This window comes from Macrotis lagotis, chromosome 1 (assembly GCF_037893015.1).
Source record: "Macrotis lagotis isolate mMagLag1 chromosome 1, bilby.v1.9.chrom.fasta, whole genome shotgun sequence".
In the NCBI taxonomy this organism is placed as follows: domain Eukaryota; kingdom Metazoa; phylum Chordata; class Mammalia; order Peramelemorphia; family Peramelidae; genus Macrotis; species Macrotis lagotis.
Genome location: NC_133658.1, coordinates 424227936 through 424252967, shown reverse-complemented (window position 1 = coordinate 424252967; position 25032 = coordinate 424227936). Strand labels below are relative to the sequence as shown.

At 37.8% G+C, this 25032-nt stretch overlaps 1 protein-coding gene across 1 annotated transcript in view; it reads right to left on the bottom strand.

Annotated features, from left to right (window-relative positions):
* HHIPL1 (HHIP like 1) overlaps positions 1 to 16206 on the bottom strand; it is a 111428-nt gene extending 95222 nt beyond the window's left edge. The window contains exon 1 of the mRNA XM_074213062.1: positions 15914 to 16206. Coding sequence (XP_074069163.1) covers positions 15914 to 16201 — 288 coding nt within the window. The 5' untranslated portion in view covers positions 16202 to 16206. The remainder of the gene's footprint in view (positions 1 to 15913) is intronic.
* Positions 16207 to 25032: the final 8826 nt, after the last annotated feature.

The following is a 25032-nucleotide window of genomic DNA, read 5'->3' as shown; positions in this document are numbered from 1 at the left end:
GAAACACAAGATACATCCAAACACATAAAAATTGTACTCTATATCACTAATAATAAGAAAATTAAAATAAGGTTCTACCTGACAGCTATCAGTTTGGCAGAGATGATTGATGTTTGTCCTTTTGTTCTTGAAGAAGACCATCACTTCAGGAAGGTGATACCAGGACATGCAAATGAATTGGATTTGAATGAGGGAATACTGTGAAAAGTCATCTGCCTCACTTTCTCCTCTGTAACCATTTGGGTTCAGGGGCCAGATGTGGATTGGGCGACTGGAGAAGGCCTTGGATGCAGTGGGAAACCTTGGCCTTTTAAAAGCTAGGTCTTTACCAGATTACAGTTTGACTGAGACAAAGCCCATTAAGGTTAAGTGAAGTTAAGAGAGAGGAGAAGAGGTAAAGGATTACTTCAAAAGAAAAATCAATCTGGGAGGGGAAGATCTTCAGGATTTCTGCCCCAAACAGAAACAATTATCTGCATTCACTCTAAACCAAACAATGAACAAATGGGTTTAGTTTGAAACCCATTATTGGTCAATCAAGGAGAGCCAGTGATTTGGGACCTGTAAACCCCCAAAAATCTTGTGAGGTGTTTGGGCAGAGCCCTCATATATATGGTAGAAAAAAGAAGAAAGATGATAAAATTCTGATTGCTGTAGTGATTATAGGAAGATAGGCATACTAATTGCACTGTTAGTAGGATCTGTAAATTAGTTCAACATTCTAGGAAGGAATTTGGAACTATACTCAATAGTCCCTAAATTGTCTATATTCTCTGATCCAATTATATCACTGCTAGGTAAATACTTCAAGAGGTCAAAGACAGAAAAAGGATCCATATCCAAAGAAGGACTTTTTGTGGTTGCAAAGAATAGGAAATAAAATAGGTGTCCAACAACTGGGGAATGACTAGATAAATTGCACCACAAATGTCATAGAATATTATTGCCTTCTTAGAAATTATGAAGTTGTATTCAGAGAAACCTGGGAAGATATATATAAATGAAGGGAAGCTAAGTGAGCAAAAATAGTAAAATAATGTATACAGTGGATGACAATGAAAACAGCTCTGAAAGACTTAAGGACTCTGATCAATGTAATGAACAATATGACTTCAGGAGATGATTATAAAACATGTTTCCCATCTTATGGTAGAGAGAGATAATGAACTAGAAGTGCAGACTAAAGTATACATTTGCAGACATTGCCATTGGGTGAATTTGTTTTATTGGTTATAAGGGAGAGTTTCTATATGAGGAGAGGAGGAAATAAGTCATGTCAAGGAGTAGGTTGATAGTATTGCCAAAAAAAAGAAAAGAAATAAGTGTCCTCAAAACATTTCTAAAAATAATATGAGAGCAAAAGAAAGTTAAAATGCATGAAACTTTGCTTCTGTAGTGCTAAATTTAAAATGTACCTTTAAAAATGTATTATTATTATTATTATTATTATTCTAATGTACAGATGAGGAAACTGAGATACAATGATTTTTGTACATAGCCATATAGTGAGTAAATGTCAATCAGTACTCACACTCAGGTTTCTTCAAGTCCCAGTGTTTTTTCTACTATACCATACTGACTCACTTGTTAGCACCATTTCCTCTAAAAGCAGTAACCATGACAACGCCTTTGATTGGGATTGAGAACCTTTGCCAAGTCTTTCAACAGATGCTGCTGTTTCCACATCATAACTGACACAGTGAAGACATGCTTTTTAGACCTATTGCGAAAAGTTGACCTTCATTTTCTCGTCAGAGACAAATCAAGATGGGCACTCAGAACAAACAGCAGTGTTATTTATGGACATATTCACTCATCCTTCTTGATGGTTTCTTAGGGGGAAAAAAGGCCAGCTTCAATTTCACTTTATATTCTAAAGGTGGGGTTCAAGTTATTGAACATATCTGCTTTTTGAAAGTGAGTTAAATGGAAACAAAGTAAAGACTGACAGATTGATTTCCATGGAGGGTGAGGAGTGGGGGAGGGAAGTAAGATTGGGGGGCAAATTATAAAACTCAAATAATATCTCTAATAAAAATTAATTTAAAAAAAAGAAAGTGAGTTAAGCAAGGACTACTCAGAGGCTGTAACTCTTTTTCTCCATTTTTTGATTTTAAGTCTTGTCCCATCACAGAATAAAGGGATGATGTGATAAAAAAAAAAACCCAGCTGGGACAAATGGCAACTTCTTGGTCCTATCTATAAGTGTTTCTCCTACTTGATGGCAATCTGTTTGCACAGTTACCCATTCTTCTCTGGGGCCAATCAGGATAAGGAGACTGAAGAGAGGTATTTCCACAATTATGGAAGCAATTTTAGTTGATTTATGAAACCATGATGGGAGCGGCTGATGCCCATAGCCATATTATGGACATCAACCTTTTGCTTAAAAAAATAAATCTCCAAGTAGCAGTTAAAAGTGGAGAGAATTCAAATTTCTAAATTGGTATTTGATAGGGAGGTCCTTTTTCACTATTATTGCAAAGGAGTCAGAGGAAGAGAGAGACAGCAAGCTCAGTGAGACCTCTACAATGGAGCTTAATAAATTTATTACTGGATTGCTTTTCATGTTTGACTATGTTTTTCCCATGTTATGTTTTCTCCTGGGGAAAGTCTTGGGTGCCTTCTGTCCTACAAGTTGGCCTCAAACCTTGGGCCTAAAAGACAAAGAAAGAATTAGGACAAGATTTTCTGAACACTTTCTTAAGGGAGAGAGGCACAGGGAAGGACAGGAAATGATTTTAATTTATAGATATTTTATTTGCAATAACAAAAACTAGTTAGACATAACAAGTCAGAGATAGAACATGAACCTAGACCCTCCTAACTTCATTCTGAATAAATTCTGACATATAATGTAACTGAATAGTAATAAGAAGAATATGGAAAGACTATGAATATTCTACAATGATCATCAAAAACCAAACATACATACATGCACACACATATATAAAATATATAGATGTATATATATATATATGCATATATTTTAAAAGCCAATAGTAATGAAAATTCAGGATAAGATAGGAAGTAAACATGTTTCTTTGATTAATTTATTAAACTATGGCATAACATTTAATATATTATTACTTATTGTTCAAATGTTCTTGATTGCTTTCATTGGTAATTATTCATTTAAATAGAGGAAACACTACTGGGCAAACAAGGGGTGAGGTCCTGTAGCACTCCCTGTTCTGTCCACAGAGGTGGTTTGGACAGGGTTCAGTCCCCTCTAAGGGAGTCTGTCTTCTAAGGAGAGGGGGTTAGGCTTCCTTTTCACATACTCATTAAACTCCTGATCCAAAAATGACTTCACTTTTAGCTTAGGTTATGGCTCCCACCCAGGATTTCTCCAAAAAGCAAAAGAAAATGGGTACTCAATGGATAATATGAATCAGATATGGGACAGGTAATTTACTCCTGCACATACACACACACACACACACACACACACACACACACACAAATGCTAAGTTTAAAAATCTCAGTGTATATTAACAAAATGACTTAAAACAAGATTCTTTTCCTTAATATAAGTGGATTGTGACAATCTATTGCTAGGCTAATACTTAAATCCCATCAGAACATAAAAGTTAAAAGGATTACTACTTAGGCCTTTCCCATTTTTCCTCAGTTCCTTACTATCTAACTAATTCAGGAGACATAGGCATTTAAAACAGACATCCAGGTTTAGAATTCCAGTGGCCATCTTCTCTGATAGAGAAACTTTTCAGTTAGCCAGCTCAAATACAATGAGACTTAGGGCTTCACATTTCTTAAATTCATAATGGTGTCTCCAAATGAGTCAAACACATCTTAAGAATGATTTTCAGGGCAGCTAGGTGGTGCAGTGAATAGAGCACCAGCCCTGGAGTCAGGAGTATCTGAGTTCAAATTTGACCTCAGACAATAATTACCAAGTGTGTGGCCTTGGGCAAGCCACTTAAGCCCATTGCCTTGCAAAACCTTTAAAAAAAAAAAAAAGAATGATTTTCACTCATCCACTCAGGAAATGAAGCACAAAACTGAAGGCCCACCAGGTGCGAGCTCATCTAGTTGATTCAATTAGCAGAGTGGCAGTGGAGTGGGGAGAAATGAAAAGGTTCTCCCATTATAGGAACCACATCATTGGGAATTTCCAAACAAGGGACTGATCCCTAAACTGTCCCTTCTTGTAACTTACATAGCTCCCTACACTACATCATCTTAAGGGGCTGAGAGAGGGCAACCAGGACCTGTGCAAGTCCTCCTGATCTCCATATGGCAGGAAATAGACTCCCAAAGAATCTATCTCCAAATATGTAGGGCCCCTGATGCATTAAGTTTATTTATTTTTTAATTTTTTTAAGCAGACAGAAACTCACAAAGCATAGTTCCCTAATGACTATTAAGCAAAGGGGCAAGCCAACTGATGGATTCATCAGTTGTTAAGGACAATCTCATAGTATTACTGAGGACCATCATTTTGTAAGTATTAAGTTTCTACTTTGTGTGAAGTCCTTTGATTGGGGGGAAGAGGATAGAAGCATGAAAAAGTCCCTGTCTCAAGGACTGATGTTCTAAATGTCTCGTGCATGGGGCAGATCAGAAGGAATCACTTATTAAGGAACAAGGATGGGGTCTTTCTACAAGCTGTATCATATTTCAAAATCCATCGAGAAGGGGGTCAACTTGAATTGGAGACAAGAAATCTCCAGACACACAAATCAATCCAATCAGTTTCTTTTTTTTCCTTTTTTTTTTTTTTGTAAGGCAATGGGGTTAAAGTGGCTTGCCCAAGGCCACACAGCTAGGTAATTATTAAGTGTCTGAGGTCACATTTGAACTCAGGTACTCCTGACTCCAGGGCTGGTACTCTATCCACTGTGCCACCTAGCTGCCCCCCTACACCAGTCAATTTCAATGAAAGCTTTTCTCAGTTTTTGAGACATTCTTATGAACAAATACCACCCACATCCCATATCTATACTGCCAGTAAAGCTCAGACCATTTCAGGCCACACAATAATAACAATCATACTTATACATAGCATTATAAGATTTGAATATCACTTTCTTACATTACCTTATCTGATCTTTACAATAACCCTATAAGGTAGAAGCTATCAGCCCCTTTTACAAATATAGAAACTGACTTCCAGAGATGTTAAATCAATTTGCTTAGAGTTACAAGATTAAAAGGGGGTCAGAGAGTAAAACATGGCACTTTAAAACTAATAGTTAAAAAAAAGATTCTTTCAGATTAATCCTAAGGATTCAGACTAAGATGATCTTTTTATGCTTTCTTATTATTTCTAAAGGGAGAGGGAGAGTTAATCTGCTTCCATGTAATAATCAAAAATAGAAAGGTTAAAATGAAATGAAACACTGTAATTATTATGACAAATCTTGGCTCCAGAGAAGGGATGAGATGATGCATTTTTTTTCTTTCCTTGGAGAAGAGGGGGACTATGAGTATAGGATGTTGTATACAATATTAGAAAATGATTGGTTTACTATTTTTCTTAAAAGAAAGTTTCACTGAATAGAAAATAGGTGGTATATTTGGTGATATATTTGGAAATGCTGAATGTAAAGACAAAGGAATTTTTAAAAAAGATAAGGTTAAACTGTGTCCAGTATCCTGTTTCAGAAGACAGCAATGTTGCTCCATCACTTGCTTTCTATGTGACCCTATTCAATCCTTTTACCTTCCTAGGTATGTTTCTTTTTTTTTTTCTCTTTAAAATTTTGATATTATGAACCAAATCAAATAGAAACATTTTAATATAAAAATAAAAAGATGTATATGAAGTGGTAAATATATATATATATATATATATATATAGTTTACTTTTTTTATATGTATATTAAACTCATCATAGTGGTAACAAAATTGTCCCATTCATTTATTTTCCTTTTTTTATATGTTTTGTTTACTTGTTTTTCCAACTACATGCAATGATGCTTTTTACCAATCATTTTTTTCCCAAAGCAATCAGGATAAGTGACTTGCCTTGCCCAAGGTCACATAGCTAAGTAAGTATTAAGTGTCTGAGGCAGGATTTAAACTCAGGTCCTCCTGACTCCTGGACCAGTGCTCTATCAACTGCACCACCTAATTGCCCCCATTCATTTACTTTCAAACTTGGTTTTAACTCTGCATTTTTATATTGGCATTTTTTCTTTTATTTTCTTGTTCTTAATCTCTTTATTTCCTGTTTCTTCCTCCAGTGTGGTCCTACTATATGCTGTTTCTTCTTCCTTTAAATTTTTTTTTATTTAAGGCAACAAGGTTAAGTGACTTGCCCAAGGTCACACAGCTAGGCAATTATTAAGTGTCTGAGGCTGGATTTAAACTCAGGTCCTCCTGACTCCAGGGCCAGTGCTCTATACTAGCTGCCCCATCTTATTTCTTCTTGACTATCATCAAATCTAACTTCTTTGGAACCCTCCATAATCCCTAATCATCCATGATTCACAGAAGCTTAGCATTTTGTTGGAAGGGAGCTTGGTGACCACCTAATTCAAACCATTCTTGGAAAAAAAACCTTCTGGGTGTGTTTCTTCAACTTTAAAATGGGGATAAGGACACTTGCACTTACTAAGTCATAGGATTACTATAGGAAAAGTCCTTAGTATTTCATAAATGTATTTTTATTTTATTTAATTTTAAAATATTGTTTTTATTTTCACCACTTTGGAAAAAGGAACATGTTATCTTCCCTTAAATAGATGATCTTAACAGGAAATTATATTCAGCCCTCTCCTTGTCAATGTCAGATAAAAAGGATATTCTATTAAATCCCTTTCTGCCCTTCCATAATATATAAGTACTAGAGAAAAAGGAATTTCATGATCCCTCAACATGCTCTGGAAAAAGCCTGAGAATGCAGGTAGAACTCAGTTTATACCATGATATCATGACCCAGTCCAATTTTTTTCCCTTCAAAGATAGCCCAGAAAAAGACCTTAAAACAAAAATCATGTTTAGATGTTCTGGGGTTATATTTCAACTAACAATGAAATGTTAATAATCATTTTCCTTTGATAAGGAACTATATTATAATAGCTAACATTTATATAGCTCTTTACTATTTACAAAGAGGTTTATGTACATTATCTTATATTAATTTTCAAAGACACCCTAGGAAATACAGATTATTATTATTCCCACTTTACAGATGAGGAAAGTAAGTCTGAGAGCAGTAAGGTGACTTATCAGGCTGGGGCAAGATCTGAACTCAGGTTTTCTTGACTTGGGTCCTGTGCTATATCCACTGAAGGTCCTAGCTGATTCCCAGCTATAACAGGATCCTGTATCCTAGTTTATTGCTACTAAATGAAAGGCAGTACCCAGAATCAGAACTGAACATAGAGTGCTAATACAATAAATTAATTAAAAATACATTAAATGGAATAATGAAAACTCTGAGCTATAAGATGGTACCCCTTCCAAAAAGAAGAGCTAAATAGGATCATTTTTCTTCCCTTCACATCACTCCCCAACTCCATTGCTCATCCTTTCAGTTGGTTGACCAGATACTGTTTTCTTCCTGCCCTGAATGAGACATTAGGTCACACTTCAAATATGTTCTTCCTGATTAAATGCCATTCTGTGGTTTAGCCTACTATCGAGATTTATGAAGGAAAATGTGTCAAAAGGAAGCAAAATATAGAGCATTAAAGTAGAATTAACATATTTTCCCTAGGAAGAGCTTCTCTAATTAGTGTTTTTTCTGATTCACTTCACTTCTTAAGTTCTTCAAGAATATGTGAGAGAACTGAAACTGAGTGAAGGGAACAGAACCTAGAGAACAACTGTATGTTGTTACACTGCTAATGTTAACAACATTGTAAATTGAACAACTTTGATGGATGGCACTACTCTCAATAGTTCAAAGATCTAGTGAAACCCTGGGAGACCTTTTATAGACAATGCCTTTCACATCCAGAAGAAAAAAACAAATAACAACCACCAAAAAACCCACAGAATCTGAATGGATGTTATGTTCACTTTTTTTTTTAAAAAACTTCTCTTATATTTTTCCTTCCTATCCCATGGTTTTATTTCTTTTTCCTTGCCCCTGACTCCTCACACACAAAATGACTAATATGTGGGCATGAGGAACATGGGTATACATGTATATCTTTTACCAGACTGTTCAACACTGGCGGGAGAGGGGGTGGGGGGAAGAAAGGGAAGTGGAAAAATGTGTAACTTATGCATATGCAGGTGGATGAATGTTGAAAGGCTTTCATGCATGTAATTGGAAAAATATAAAATATAAAAAAAATAAGAGTCCTAGGGGAAGCTAGGTGGCACAGTGTATAGAGCACAGGCCCTGGAGTCAGGAGTACTTGAGTTCAAATCTGGCCTCAGACACTTAATAGTTACCTAGCTATGTGGCTTTGGGCAAGCCACTTAACCCTATTTGCCTTGCAAAGAAAAATTAAAAAAAAAATAATAGTCCTTAAGGTTTTCTGCAACTCAAAATCCTATGTCCTAAACCAATCTAGAATTTGTTCTATTTGCTCACTTTGTATGATCATGATTTTCTATATCAGAAAAAAAATCAGTATGACTACCAATTCAGCTTCCCACAAGATTCATGGCTCTTTCCTGCAATCTCTCAGTGTTGGCTATTCCCAACTGCTCATCTAATTATGTGAATTGAACCCACTGGTCAGTAGAAACTGGCAAACTTTCAGCAATCAGGGATTGTCAGCCTGGTCTGGAGACTTGACTTGTACCTATATTACCTAAATGAAGAACTGGAATTCTTCAATGTGGACAAAAGGAACATTTCATACTTACAAAATACTGTGATTTAACAAGAGAACAAAAAGCACAATGAATAAATAGTTGATTCCCAATTAAATAAAACAAAAATAAATATCACTGAAACATACCCCCTTCCTTGTGTGTATGTTAGAAAAAATTCCTGAGGCAACATAGAAAGTATTTAGGAGTCAGAGAACCAGGGTTCAAATCCTACCTCTTACTGGGATAAATCACTTAACCTCTTTGGATCTCACTTTCTTCATCTATGAAATGAGAGGCCTAATCTCTAAGATCTAGCCCTAAGTCTAAGTTTCTGTGATCCTTCAAGGAACTCACAATCATGTAAGGAGGCTGAGATGAGAACACAAAATTCTGACTCAAGGTGGAATACTTGAAAAAAAGTAGAAAAATCACTTAACATGGTCAAAAGATCAAATGAGTTATTTTTTTAAAAGTACTAAGTATATATATAAAAAAAGTACTAAGTATAGTGCCCAGCACATAACAGGCACTATTTAAGTGCTTATTCCCTTCCATCCACTTCAGTGAACCATGTTAAATGGCACAGATGAAAAGGCTGAGTAGTAGTGGTGGTGGTGGTAGTAGTAGTAGTAGTATTAGTAGTAATGGTAGTAGTAGTGGTAGTAATAGAAGAAGTAGTAGTAGCAGCGATAGTGGTGGTAGTAGTAGTAGTAGTGATAGTATTAGTGGTATGGCATTGGTGGTAACAGAAGTAGTGGTGGTGGTGGTAGTGGTAGTGGTAATGGTAGTAGTCGTAGTAGAAGTAGTAGTAATAGTAATGGTGGTGATGGAGGTACTAGTAATGGTAGTGGTGGTGGTGGTAATAGTAGTGGTGGTAGCAGTAGTAGTAGTGGTAATGATAGTGATAGTGGTATTGGTGGAGATAATGGTAGTAATAATGTAGTAGTAATAATAGTAGTAATAATAATAATAGTGTAGTAGTAATAATGGCAGCAGTAGTAGTGGTAGTAATAGTAGTAGTACTAGTAGTAGTAATAATGACAGCAGTAGTAGTGGTAGTAATAGTAGTAGTACTAGTAGTAGTAGTAGTAGTAATGGTAGTGGTGGTAGTAGTTGTAGTAATAGTAGTCGTCATGATGATAGTAGTAATAGTAGTGCTGGTAGTGGAAGTGGTAGTGGTGATGGTCATGGTGGTAATTGTAGGAATAATAGTAGTAGTAGTAGTGGTAGTAGAAGTAATGGTGGTGGTAGTAGTAGTAAGCTAATTGGTACAGTGGATACTGGGCTTGGAATCAGGAGGACACAACTTTCAACTTAAGACACTAGCTGTTTTACCCCAAGTAAATCACTTAATTTTGTTTTCTTCAGTTTTTTCATCTGTAAAATGAGCTGGAGAAGAAAATGTCAAGCCATTCCAGTATTTCTGCCAAGAAAACCCCAGATGAGGTCACAAAGTATCAAACATGACTGAAATGACTGAGCACACAATAATAGCTAACATTTATTTCTATATTATTATAAGGTTTATGAAGCATCTTTCTTAGTAGTCAGGGAAGTATCAAGTTCCTTGTTCATGGAGAATACTTGCCCCACTCCCACCCCACTACCATTCAAGGACTTCTACAAACATCTACTAATGCCTAGTGTTTGTTCCTCATATAAATTACCTGCAATAGTTAACTGATTTCTTCCCAAAGTTTTCTCTTTTTTTCAATGTTCCTTAAATTCTTCTGATTAGTAGGAGAGTCATAAAATACAAAAACTGGAAGGGGACCTTAGAGATCATCCACCATTTTACAGATGAGAAAACTGATGCCCAGAGAGGAAGTGATCAGCTTAAGACCAATACAGTAAATTTCTAGCTGAATCCAGGTCTCCTGGAAGAAAGTTAATTAATAGTCTTTGTTTTGTCATTTTAGTCATGTTTTACTCTTCATAACCCCATATGGGGTTTTCTTGGCAGAGATACTGAAGAGGTTTGGCATATCCTTCTCCAGCTCATTTCACAGATGAAAAAACTGAAGCACAATAGGGTTAACACAGTAAGTGTCTGAGAAGAGATTTGAACTTAAGAAAGTAGTCTTCCTGACTCTAGTCCTAGCACTCTATCCACTTCTCACTGATGTACTATTTCAGCCTTAATAGTTGACAATTTCCCCCACTGTTGGGAGGGCTTAAACTATAGTCCCTTTCTAGTCCTCCAAGACCCAATAAGACAGAGCAGATCTCACACTTGGAACTCTAAAACTGTTCTTCAAAGGATGGTTCTCTTCTTATCTTTGGCTGGAAAGAAAGGAATAAAAGTTTCAATGACCCAGAGAGCACAAGAATTAGATTTACAGTCACATGATCCAATTTTGGAAACTACTTTCTTATTGTTTACATGACTTTGGGCAAGTAACTGTACCTCTCTGTGCTTCACTTTCTCCATCTGTAAAATGGGAGACCTTTAAGATGTACCTCTGGGGGGAGAACTAGGTGGCTCAGTGGATAGAGCACGTGCCCTGGAGTCAGTACCTGAATTCAAATCCCGCCTCAGACACTTAATAATTACCTAGCTGTGTGTGACCTTGGGCAAGCCACTTAATCCCATTTGCCTTGCAAAAACCTTTTTAAAAAAATGTAGCTCTCAATTTGTTATCTAATGATCCTAGCTACCACCCCCTACAGGTGAGGGTAGATAAATTTCCAGTCCTCCAAGACACTGCAACCCTGGTACTAGGTGACCAGCACCAGCTTTTTTTACAGCTGCCTTGAAGAAGAAGCAGAAGCACTGAGAAACAAGATGAAAATGATAGATTACAGTACATGAAAAAAATGTTTTGTCAGTCCAGAATTCACAAATCCAAAGGGTTACACATATATTCTTTCCTACTGAAATCAATAGGATGGAGAAAACACTCTCAAATTGCCCCTTTGTGGAGGTGAGAGGTACATGGGTAATTTAATATGGTTTTGAACTTTTTCAAAGTATTGATTGGTTGTGTTGATTTTTCCTTTTTATTTTTCATTTTTTTTGTCATTAAAAACACTATTTGTTATATAGAATGGCTCTCTGGGAGAGGGAAAGGAAGACATACCAGGGAAAATGATGATAATGTGAAAAACAAAAGAATCAATAAAAAAAACACCGTGGGTTTTTAAAGAGGCAAAAGGACTTCTTAAAAATAGCACTGAAAGAGGAGTCTAGACTCTAGCTTTAGACTCAGGTCTGCCACTAGGTACCTATAATAAGTAAATAATATACATTATTTTATCTCCCTTGGAGTTGATTTTTCCATCTACAAAATGGAGGAGTTTCACTAAAAATATCTTAAAGGACCCTTCCAACTCTAGGTTTATAAATTCTAAAATTCAAACAGGCTGTAAAAACCACTAGGAAGAACATCTGGCTTATGGGAAGCTCTGCCTTCCTCCCCTGGTTCCAAGACAGTCCTTGGGGTCCAGCTCCAACCCAGGTTGACCTATGAATCATATTTCAGGAGATGCTGAAGACTTTGGAAGCACAGCCTTTCGTCTATGTTGGTTTCCTAATTACTCCTTCCTGACACCCTGCCCTGCCCTACTCCACCACCCCAACCCACAAGCTCCATTATTTTGAATTTTGAAATTCTTCTGTGTAATCAAAATCTCTTCTTTTGTTTCTCCCTCTGACTCCTCCTAAACCTAGTCATCTTCACTGTGACCACCAGTCTCTCCATCCCTCCCTGTTTATCCATATTGTCCCCTTTCTCCTACTTCACTTTCCTCTATAGTCTCGACTAGGAACTACATCCGGTGTCTACCACCCCTAACCCCACTGTCTTACTGTTATGTTTTCTGCCAATCCCCAACCTTGAACCACACCCTCCACCATCCATATTCTTTTCTGTTAGTTCCATGCTGAAGAGCACTGGAGGAAGTACCATGCCAATTGGTATCTTTACAAATTTAAATTAATTAATCTCAAAGAGGCAGTCTGGCTCAGTGTATGGAGACAAAGTTTTGGTTTGGGGAAAACTTGGATTCAAGTCCTCCCTCTAACATACTAGCTGTATGGCCACGGAAAAGCTATTTAGTATCTCAGTGCCCCTTGTGGCAATCCTCTAAGACTATAAATTATCAAGGAGTAGTCAATCTATATCAATGGAAGGAATTTCTGCACTTTAGACTTAAAAAAAATCTCCACTGTACTTTTATTGCTCCTTGAGGGGAAAAAAAACCCCCAAACATTTCTACTCTTTCAATTAAACAACATTTATAAACACCTACTTGCCTTTATTCAAGGATCTCTGTAGCTATTCCAAAATTCTAAAGGATCCAATTTCTTCCCACTTACCCCTCTCTCAACAGATGTCTTCTTTAAAGAGGAATTAAAAGCTATCAATTATGACTTCACTTTTCTATTGGATTCCCAAGCTCACAGCCTCCCTAATCTTCAACTAGGGTCTCTTCTTTTATTCCACTACCTGAGCCTTTTTTCTAGTATTTTTTTTTTGGCAAGACAATGGGATTAAGTGACTTGCCCAAGGTCACACAGTAGGCAATTATTACGTGTCTGAGGCTGGATTTGAACTCAGGTCCTCCTGACTCCAGGGCTAGCGCTCTAGCCACTGCACCACCCAGCTGCCTATTGAACCTTTTTTCTAGTCTAACTTCTCCCTCCATCTCATTCTCTCCCACTTCTTCCAGTAACTTGATCCACCATTTCCTCCCTCATCTTTAATCACTCTACATCTCTTAGCACCTTCCCCATTGCCCATAAACATGCTTAGATCTAACTCAATCTTTAAAAAGTTTCAATTGTTTCATGTTTTTTCTATTCTACTATGCTTGGAAATGCATTTTTTATTTCTTAAATTCAGAATAAAATTTAAGAAATAATACAAAGCTGCAGTTAACTCTGCCATCCATTCAAGTTATTACACCTAGGACCCTGTCACACTAAATTTCTAGGGAAAATCTCTGTTGACCACCTCTATCCACTTTGTCAATACTACTCAATCTCTTACAATATATCTTTGGATTTCAAAACCCAACAAGGTTCCAATGGTCTCTTAACCAATTATTCACATAGCCTTTAATCAATCATCATCCTAAACATAGTAGATTAAACCCTTCCTCTGGATAGTCTCTCCTTCCTTTCCTTCCCTTTGTTTTGACTCTCCGCTCTTGACCCTAACATCTCAGGCTTCTTTGTTGGGTCACCAATTAACCAATAAACATTAAGGGCCTACCATATATTAAGTACTGCAGTAAGCAGTGGAGATTCAAAAATCGAAAGACAGTCTTTGGTCTCATGGAGCTTACACTTTAATAGGGAAGACAACATGCAAGTAAAACTATTCAAAGGAAACTATATTACAGGATTAAAAAAAAACAAGAAATAACTAGCAGAGGGAAGGCAATATAATTGAAAGGTTGGAGTAGGTTTCCAATTCATCCACTTCCTGATGCCTCTCTATGGAAGTTCTCCAAGGTTCATCTCTTCTCTCCCCTCCCCTCCTCTCCTCTACCTCTCTTTTCCTCTTCTCATTTCCTCTCTTCTGTCTCTTGTGAAGACAGTTTCAATTCTCAAAGTTTCAAGTATAACCTCCATGCTAAAGATGAAAAATCCAGCTCTATCTCTCTTGAATGCTAATTATGTAGTGTTGGCTATTTACTCCTGGATGTCCCATGGGTTTCTCAAAGGCAATGTATTCAAAATAAAATCTTATCTTCCCCCCTCCCAAACCCAAATTTTCCTATTTCCTTGGAAGGAGCACCATCCTTATTGTTACTAATGCTCATTTCCCTCTCAATCCCCATATCCACTTGGGAACAGCTTTTCAATTCTACTTCCATAATATCTCTCAGATCCTTCCCCTTTTCTTCACTTACACAATCACCATCCCAGTTCAGTCCATTATCACTAATAATCTCCAATCCATCCTTTATACAGTTGGCAAAATAATATTCCTAATGAATTATATTAGTGAATAAGCATATATTAAATATCTATATGAGCTGGATATTATTCCTTCCTCTCCCCCCAGGAAAAATTCAGTGGCTGTCCAATATCTATGGGATAAAATATAAACTCTTGGCCTGGCCTATAAGACTCTCCACATCTCTCTCTCCCACTTTTCTGGTCTCATTCCTACTACTCCCTTTCATGCATTCTATTTTCTAGCCAAAATGAACTACTAATTGTTCTGTCTAAATTCAGTCACCAACCTCCTTTCACATAAGCCACCCTCCACCCCACCCCCATTCCTGGAACGCCCTTCCTACTTGTATTTATTTGTCAAAACTACGGTCTCTTCAACTGTAGGAAGATGCCACTTCCTCCCTGAAGCTTTCTCAGATGGAGGCATTGATATCTTTCCTCAGTTTTCTTTCTTTTATCCTCTGTGTACATGTTGTAACCCCTGTTAGAATGGGATGCTCCATGAAGGTAGGGACTGTTTCAGCTGTGACTTTGCTTCCCTAATACCTAGCACAGTCTCCCTGCATATAGTAGGTGCTTGAAAAAAAGAAACATTGATTGAACTTAATTGAACCTTTCGGTTCCTCAAATGAGTACCAAAGGAGAACCCAATCCTCTCTCTTAGAATCAATTAATTCAGAACTGTTGGAACTGGGAAGAATCCTCTTAGAATCAAAGAAAGTGAAATTGTGAAAACAAGAAAAAAACTTTATAGACCATCTTGTCCAATCTTCTTAGACCGTAGATGAGGAAATTAAAAAAAAAAACTTTTTTATGGGGGGGGTAAGGAACTTGCCCAGGGTCACACAGTGAGGCAGCTGTGACCCACTGGAAAGAGCACACACTGAATTTGCTCTGCACTTAGTAGGTAGGCACCTACTAAAATATTTGCGGAAATGAAATGTTTTATTTTTGAATTTGCACGCACAATCTCTGGATTCTAAGTCCCTTTCGACTAAAATTGTACATTTTATGTTTCCTAAATCGTGGGTTATACCTTCGGGATCCCTCTCTGGGCCTCAGTTTCCCCTACTGTAAAAGGAGAGAACAGAACTAGAGCATGTCTGGGGGCTTCTTCCAGAGACCCCGACGTGCCAGCACCCCTCTCCCTGGGGCTCACCCCATCACCTGCCCCAGTGCCCAGGGCTGCAGGCGCAGGACCAGACCCTCGGCGCCCTCCCTCCGGGAGCCGGCCCGCCAGCCCCGGAGGCCGCCCCTCACCTGGCAGAGCAGGTCGCGCACGTAGGCAGCGCAGAGCGCGAAGGTGTCGGGCTCCAGGAGGCGGGTCGCGGCCCAGTAGCGGCGGCTCAGCGCGGCGTCCCGCTCCGCGTCGCAGCAGCCGAAGGCCGAGTACTGCTCGCAGAAGGGCAGCGGGCGCGGCGGCCGGAACGGGGGCTTGAAGTCCAGGCACTGGGGATGCGCGTGCCCAGGCCCGGCCCGCAGCGGGGCCAGAGCCAGCGGCAGCAGCAGCAGCCGGGCCAGCGCCGCCCCGCAGCCGGCCGCAGCCATGGGGGCGCTCCGCGGCCGGCCCGCCCCGCGCCGCCCGGCCCCCCGCTCCCGCCCCGGCCCGCTCCGCCCGCCCGTCTCGCCGTCCCTCGCCTCCCTCCAGTCCCCAGGCCGGCGAGCCCCGAGCCCCTCCGGCGCCTTCTCAGCTCCAGCGGCGCCCCCTCCTCCCTTTAGGTCGCTGGCGGCCCCGCCCTGCTGGGAGGGTGAGGGGACCCAGGAGAGTAGGACCGTTCCTCCCACCCATCGAAAGACTCCCCCGCCCTGGCCGAGGGGGAGGAAAAGATGATTAGCCTTCTCCTTTAACAACTTCTCTCTTCTCTCCTCCTCAACACCCCCCCCCCCCCATCTCCCCGCCTCAACCCCTAACTGGGCTTCTCCTTCCCGAAACCCTACTGGGAGAACGTTTAAGGTCACTTCCAAGATCCCTCCAACCCAAGATTCTGTCTCTGAAGGGCCTCCGGGGAGACCTTGTGATTCCATCCACAGAAGGCAAAGTCCTTGGACCCAGAAGTCTTTCCCTTGCTGTTCTCTCCCCAGACCACAAGCCTTCATCAGATCCTGGAGAGAATTTTAATGTTTTTGCATAAGTCACTTCTCTCACTGAGCTTCACTAAAATCAAAGGACCTAGACTCGAGCAAGAGTTCCTAACCTGGAGTCCACAGCCATAAAATTCAGAGGATCTTCGAACTTGGAGGGAAGAAAACAACTTTGCTTTCATTCATTTATAACTGAAATTTAGCAATTCCTTCAATTATTTAAAAACACCATTCTGAGGAAAAACCATAGGCTTCTTTACCCTGTCAAAAAAAAACATGAAAACAAAAAAAAATGATTAAGGACCCCTTAGACTCTTAAAGGGTCTCTAAGGCCCATTTTCAGCTCAAATAATTTATGACCCCATGATATTAAGACTCCATTAAGACTCCAATGTTCCATGTTCTAACCATCTCTGGCTTGAAATGTTTCTTTGTTTTAATATCTGTAAGAACTTTAACATTCTATGGTTCTGCATGGTTCTGCATTTCTAAGACTCCTCCTTCTAAATTCTAACATTCCCTTCCAACTCTAACATGCTGTGATGACCTGACTCCCTAGACTTTCTTATCCTTTCTTTAAAACAGCTTAGAGATAGGGGGTTGAAAAACTTTTCTTAAGGAAGAAAAGAGAATGCAAGAAACTATATAGGAACATATTGTTGAGAAGATAGTTCTATTCAGCAAGCATTAAGGACCTATTTCCCAGGTGCTGAGATTCAAGATGATAACTGACCAGGAGAATAATAAGACTTTCTGCAGTTGGATCTGTGATCTCAGGCTATTCCTTCCAGTAGTTCAGACCACACTTTCTTATGTTCTCTTGTCTAAATCGTCAAGAGTGCACTCACTGGAAAGGGGGAAGGCAAGGGGGAATGATTGAGCCTTCATTCTCATCAGAAATGGCTCAGAGAGGAAATAACATACACACTTTAATAGGGTGAGGAAATCTATCTTACCCTAGAGAAAAATAAGAAGAAAGGGATGGGATAAGGGTGAATGGGGGGAGGGAAGGTGAGGATAAGTGATAGAAGAGAGAGAAGATGGGGGAGAGGGTACTCAGATTCAACACACTTTTGGACAGGGCCAGGATGAAAGGGGAGAGAGAGAGAATAGAATAAATGAGAGTAGGGAGAAATAGAGTGGAGGTTCAGCTAGTAACAGGAACTGTGGGAAAAATATTGAAGCAACTTCTCTGGTGGACTTAGGATAAAGAAAGCAACTCACCCCAGAGACAGAGCCATTGAAACTTGAACACAGACTGAAGTACAATTTTTTTCCCTCTCTATTCTTGGGGTTTCTCATCTTCTTGGGAGGTAGGGGGTTTTTGTTTACTTTTATAACATATTCAATTTACATCAATGTATGGCAGGAAACAATGTAGAGACCGTCAGTCTTCTGTGGGGGGGGAAGGGGGGTAAAAATTGAAGAATTCAGAACCTTGCAAAAAAATGATAGATATATATTACAATTGTATAAAATTGGAAAACAAATAAAATGTTAAAAATGTTATTAAAAAAAAAAAAGACTGCACTCACACAAAGAACTAGGGATCCTTCCGTGAAGTATCCTGCTATTTCAGGTCTCACAATGGAAAAAAGATCAGGAAAATAAGAAATATCCACAAATAGTTGAAATATAAATTAGAATCTAAGTATAGAAAAAGTTGATGGATCATGTTCCTCTTTCATTTAAAGGGATCCTACTTTATCAAAATCTACTGTGGAGATTCCCCTTGCTATCTCTTAACTGTCCTTTGAATCCAGAAGAGAATTAATATCAACTGGAATGATGGCACTGAAGGTACTAATGACGGTCATTTGAGTCAAGAAAACTCTCTAGGGATATATTAAGATAAATCAAGGAGGAGGTAGTCAGATCCTCTTTGGGTGTAGGGCAAAGATGAACCTGTGAACAAGAGGATCACAAAATTTCAGGAAAAAGGTCATTTGTGTTCAGTCTCTTCATTCTGGTACAGATTGATAGCTAATGATAATTTTTATTTCTTTTTTCTCCTCAAAATGAATTTTAGTTTAACTCCCAACATCAAAGCACGAGAGTTCAACTACATAAACAGGAAAAAAAAAGAAAAGAAAAACAAAACCAAAAAAGTTTTTTAATGATGGTATATGTAACAACATTGTCTCTTATTTACAATTTGTTTAACAAACAAAAAGATGTATAGATTAAATTTAATGAGTAACAAAATCAACTTTTTTTGATTTCTATAATTCCTTTTGTACTTGCCTGTGTGCTTAAATGATTTGGTTGCTATTACTTCCTTTGTTTAGTTACATGTGGTCAGTCAGTGTATATATTGACCTTTTGTCTCTGTTTTCTTCGGTCTTGATCACTTCATATGTTTTCTCATATTTCTTTGAATAAGTCATATTTGTCATTTCTTAGGAATCATAATCATCCATTAAATCCACATGCTATAATTATTATAGCCATTCCCCCATCATTGGAGGCAGAGTTTGCAGTTTTGTCATTACAAATACTGCTGCTGGGAATTTTTTTTTAACAGGTCAGTCTCTTTTTTCCAGTCTTTGTCCTGTTTAGGAGTGTGGGATCAACCCTTACTGTATAATTCCATGTTGCTTTCCAAAAATGTGGAATAAATTCAGACTTTCATGAGCAATATTTTTCCATAGTTTTGAATTTTATCTTCTTTTACTCTCTTTGCCAATTTGATGGGTACAATGTTGGGTAAAAAAGGATAGATGGAGTTTCGGAGTTCTTTTAATGTGTACTTCTCTGACTTAAAGAGAATTTAAATACTTTATGTATAGTCATTAATAACTTCTTTCTTTTTATAGGAACTATCTATTTATATCCTTTGATAATTATTATTTTTATAAATTTATGTTAATTCTCATAAATTTTGAATAGCATACTTTTATCATAACTTTTACTGCAAAGATATTTTTACTAGTCTACTTCTTCACTTTTTATTCTAGATGTATTTTTTGCTGAACAAATTATTTTTGTATGAACTTATTCATCAATTGTTTTACTCATAATTTCTTTTATCTTGTGAATGGTTAAGAATGTTTCCTCTTTCCATTGATGTGAAAGATAGTATTACATTATGTGTAATTTTTATTTTTACAAAATATTTAAATCATTAATTGATTTGAAATATATTGTGTAGTATAGTATAGAATAGAATCAATTCCCATCTTCAGGAAATAGCCATACAATTTTTTCAACAGTTTTTGTTAAATAACAAAATACTTTCCCAATGTTTCAGAGATCTTTGGTTTATAAAGTACTAGTCCACTGCATATTGTATTCTAGATTGACAATCTGTTCCTTTGATCTATTTTTCTATTCTTTATCCAGCACTAGATAATTTTGGTTTTTTACCTCATTCATGTATAATTTGAGATCTGATAATGAAATCATCATCAGTTACTTTTTGCTTTTCACTATTTCCCATACATTCTTTTTTTTTAAGGTTTTTTCAAGGCAGATGGGGTTAAGTGGTTTGCCCAAGGCCACACAGCTAGGTAAATATTAAGTGTCTGAGATAGAATTTGAACCCGGGTACTCCTGACTCCAGGGCTGGTGCTTTATCCACTGCACCACCTAGCCCCCCCCCCCAATATATTCTTGACCTTTGGTTCTGCTAATTAAATTTTGTTGTCTTATCCAATAGTAGGAAGTATTCCACTATATTTTGAATGATGTTGCATTAAGTCTACATAGGTGAGAGACAGTTTCCTAATAGGAAGCCTGGGTTCAAGTCCTTTAACTGACATATTTGACACTGATAGTGTAGCAAGGGCAAATAACTCAACCTCTCAGTGCTCCTAGACAACACAATACAATTAGAAATTGAAGAATAACTGAGTTGCTTTAGCACAAGGAATTTCTAGAAATTCCCTAAATAGATGAAATGAATTAAAAAAACCCCACTGAGTATTTACTGTCTGCCAACAATTATGCTAAGTACGGGAAATATGCATTTTTGTTGTTATCCGGTTGTCTAAGTAGTGTCTGATTCTTCTTGACCCCATTTGGGGTTTTCTTGGCAGAGATGCTGGAGTGGTTTTTCCTATTTCCTTCTGCAGTTTGTTTTATAGATGAGGAAACTGAGGCAAAGAGGGTTAGATGATTTTCCCAGTATCACACTACTAGTAAGTATTTGAGGCTAGATTTGAACTCAGGAGGAGGAGGTGTCTTCCTGATTCAAGGCTAAGCACTATGCTCTATGACACCATCTAGCTGCTCCCAGGTAAATAAATTCAAAGAAAACCGCTTACCCTCAAGGACTTTTCATCTGAATAGGGGACAAAACATTAAAAAGAGGGTAGACATTTGGGTAGATGACAAAGCCCAGTTGTTTTGATGAAATAAATCACTGGTATATGTGTATATGCATGTGTGAATAAATGTTTATATGATGTATATGTATGTATGTATAGACATTTCTAGCAACTATGAAAATGTCTTTCAGTATAAGTGCATGGTGAATGCTTTTCAATAATGCTACTTATATTGTTAGATCTGTTTAACTCAATAAAAGTCAAGTATTCATAGTGACTGTGAAATCAGAATTTGATTATATACAACATTTATCTAAAGTGATCATTTGGGGTGGCTAGGTGGCGCAGTGGATAAAACCCTGGTCCTGGAGTCAGGAGTACCCGGGTTCAAATTCTATCTCAGACACTTAATAATTACCTAGCTGTGTGGCCTTGGGCAAGCCACTTAACCCCATTTGCCTTGCAAAAATAAAAAAATAAAAAAAATTAAAGTGATCATTTATTTTACTTATGTTGTAATCCTGAAGTCAAATAGGTTTATAGCATTCTTCACTATCAAAATAATTAATGTTTAATGTATATTCTGTTTTAAAATTATACAGGACACTATACAGCTAACAAAATAATATATTATTTGGTATGGAGTAGAAGAAAGAGCATTAAGTTTAATATCATGTTGCCTGACTTTAATCCCAGTTTTTCTTTGTTTTTTATATTTTTAGTAACTGGCAAATTATTTACCCTCTGTGGACCTCAGTATTCTCATCTTTGAAATGAGACTGGATGGTATCATTCCTGAGGTCTTTCCAACTCTCAAACTATGATCTTATATTCCTTGAGAAAATTACTAAATAAGGAAAAATTATCATTTTTGTTTTATTAGTTTGACCCACCTTAAGCTTTTTTTCCCATTTCTTCCTTCCCTGACTCCCTTCTCCCTCTCTTCTTTTCTTTCTCTCTCCCTTCTTCCTCCATTTCTTCTCTCTTGTGTCCCTCCCTTCCCTCTTCCTTTCCTACTTTCATATTTCTTTCCTTTCTCCCTTCTTCCCTTCCTTCCCTCTTCCCTTTCTTCTTTGCTTCCTCTTTCCCTTCTTTCCCTCTTCTCTCCCTTCTTTTCTCCCTTCCTTCCTCCCTTCCTGTCTTCCTTCATTCTCTCTTCTGATAACAAGGTTTACAGTTGTATGCCACTTCACCTGGCTCAAGATGATTTCCATCTTTAGTATTTTAGTTATTCTTTCTCTTTGTTGGGTAATTGTGCTGTTGTTGGTTTTGCTATTATTGTTATGTGAGGATCTGGCCATATTTCTTACTGTCACCTTTCTGGAAATCATAGGTGACATCTCGATAGCATTTTATACCCTTCATTCTATTGGAATCTCAGCATTACCTCTGTTTGATAGATATGGGAGCTGCAGATCAGAAAAGTGAAGGATTTTTCTAAGGTGACCAGTCAGTAATTCCTGATGCTAAGGAAGTTAAAGGGCCCAGTAGTTACAGTGGAATTAGAAAGATTTGAATCCAAATCCAGATACAAAAACTTCTTAGGTGTGATCCTGGACAAATCACTTAACCTCTGCCTCAGTTTCCTCATCTGTAAAATGGGTATGATAATAGTACCTACTTCTCAGGGTTATCATGAAGATCAAATGAGGGGTAGCTAGGTGGTGCAGTGCAGTGGATAGAGCACTGGCCCTGGAGTCAGGAGTACCTGAGTTCAAATCAGTCCTCAGACACTTAATAATTACTTAGCTGTGTGACCTTGGGCAAGCCACTTAATCCCATTTGCCTTGCAAAAACCTAAAAAAAAAAAAAAAAAGAGCAAATGAGATAATATTTGTGGACTTCCAGAGCTGAGCCAAGATAGTGGTGTGAACCTAACATGCTCCAGGAGCTTTTCCCTACCAAAGATAAATGAAGCCTCTACTCTGACATTCAAATTACAGATCCCACAAAAAAAAAGAGATTCAAAGAAGTTTTCATTTGTAGACATCATGGAGGATCTTCAGTGAAGGTCTATCTCTTTGGAAAGTAAAGTCTAGGAGACAGGAGAGAGGGAAAGCCAGCAAGAGGCTTTTAGCCACCAATGCAATCCAGGTCCCCCCAACTTAACAGCAGAGGACCCAGCAGCTAGATAACAAGCTAGCAGGGAGGATCCCAACCCCAAATAAAGTCTGAACCCTGGAACTGGGATAAGAGACAGGACTAGGTTGGGAACAAACCATTTCTAAGTCAGAACCTGGACATAAAGGAGGGAAAAAAGCCTCTGAAAAGACAAGGCCTGGATTGCATAGGTAACATCCAGGTCAATGGCAAGCCAGGAATCAGACCCCAGTTCCAGCAAATAAAAAAAAAGCTTGAATTTATACTCCCTATATCCCAAGAGCAGAGCTAAAACAACAAAGATGGGCAAAAAAGCTAAAAAAGCACTCCCTATAGAAAACTACTTTACAGATAAAGATGATAACAATGCCATGTCTGATGAAGGAAGCAGTGAAAAATCACTCACAGGGGAAGTATAAAGTAGTCTATAAATTGGACTGAAATACAAAAGCTCACTGAAGAGCTTAAAAAAAAGAATTTAAAAAAACAAAGAAGAGAGGGAGAAGAAAAATGGGAAAAAAAGAAATGAGAGTCATGAAGGAAAATTATGAAAAATTGACCAAAGAAATCAACTGTGTTAAAAGTAAAAATAACCAACTGGAAGAGGAAACATAAAAGCAAACTGAAGAAACTAAAACCCTAAAAATTAGAACTGAACAAATAGAAACCAATGAATATGCAAGACTACGAGATTCCATTCAACAAAATTAAAAGACTGTAAAAATTGAAGAAAATGTAAAGTACTAGTTAGGGAAAACAAATGACCTGGAAAATAGATCCAGGAGAGACAATCTATGAATCATCAGATTACCAGAAAGCCAAGATCAAAAATAAGAACCTGAAAAAAAAAGAAGAACCTGGAAAACATCATGCAGGAAATTATAAAGGAAAACTGTCTAAATCTACTAGAACAAGATAACAATATAGCCATTGAAAGAATCCACAGAACCCCCCAGAAAGAGACTCCAGGATAAAAACTCCAAGGGCTGTAATAGCCAAATTCCAGAACTCTCAAATAAATGAAAGAATATTGCAATCATCAAAAAGAAAACAATTCAAATACAAAGGAAACACAATTAGACTCACACAGAACCTATCAGCCTCAACATTAAAGGATAGGAAGACCTGGAATATCATATAATGGAGAGCAAAGGACTACCCTGTGAAATTCAGCATTTACTGTCAGGGGAAAAATATGGATGTTCAATGAAATAGAGGACTTCCAGAATTTCCTGACATAAAGACCACAACAAAACAGAGAATTCAATCACCAAATACATGACTCAAGAGTTGCATAAAAAAGGTAAATGAAAATGGGAAGGAAAAACAAAACAAAACAAAACAAATATTGGTCAAGACCATCAAATTGTATACAACCCTAAAAGGGAAGATATAACACTTCTAATTCTTTAGAACTTTACTTCTCTTAGGATAATTAAAAGGTTGAATATAATTGAAGAGAATGGACTAAAAAGATATGGATTTATTTGAGTCTTATCTCTCCATTGAAGAGGTCCATGATGACATCATTGTATTTGAGACAAAAAGCCCTGAAGAAAAGCAGGGGGTGTTAACTTTAAACTTAAGTGTCTCATTATCCTCTCACCCACTTTGATTCTATTGATCATAAAACTATGAGGTTCTGAGTCAGTATCTCTGTAACTTAGTAATCATTTGTAAAGTTCTCAGGTGAGGGGCAGCTAGGTGATGGAGTATGTAGAGTGCCAGCTCTGGAGTCAGGAGTTCAAATCCAGCCTCAGACACTTAATAATTGCCTAGTTGTGTGACCTTGGGCAAGTCACTTAACCCTACTGCCTTGCAAAAAAAAAATTCAAGAAAAGTTCTCAGGTGAGACCTCCAGAGCCTCCCAGGACTTAGAGATTTTTAAAATTCTTGCAGTTAATTAGATCAGTGCCTGACAACCCATGA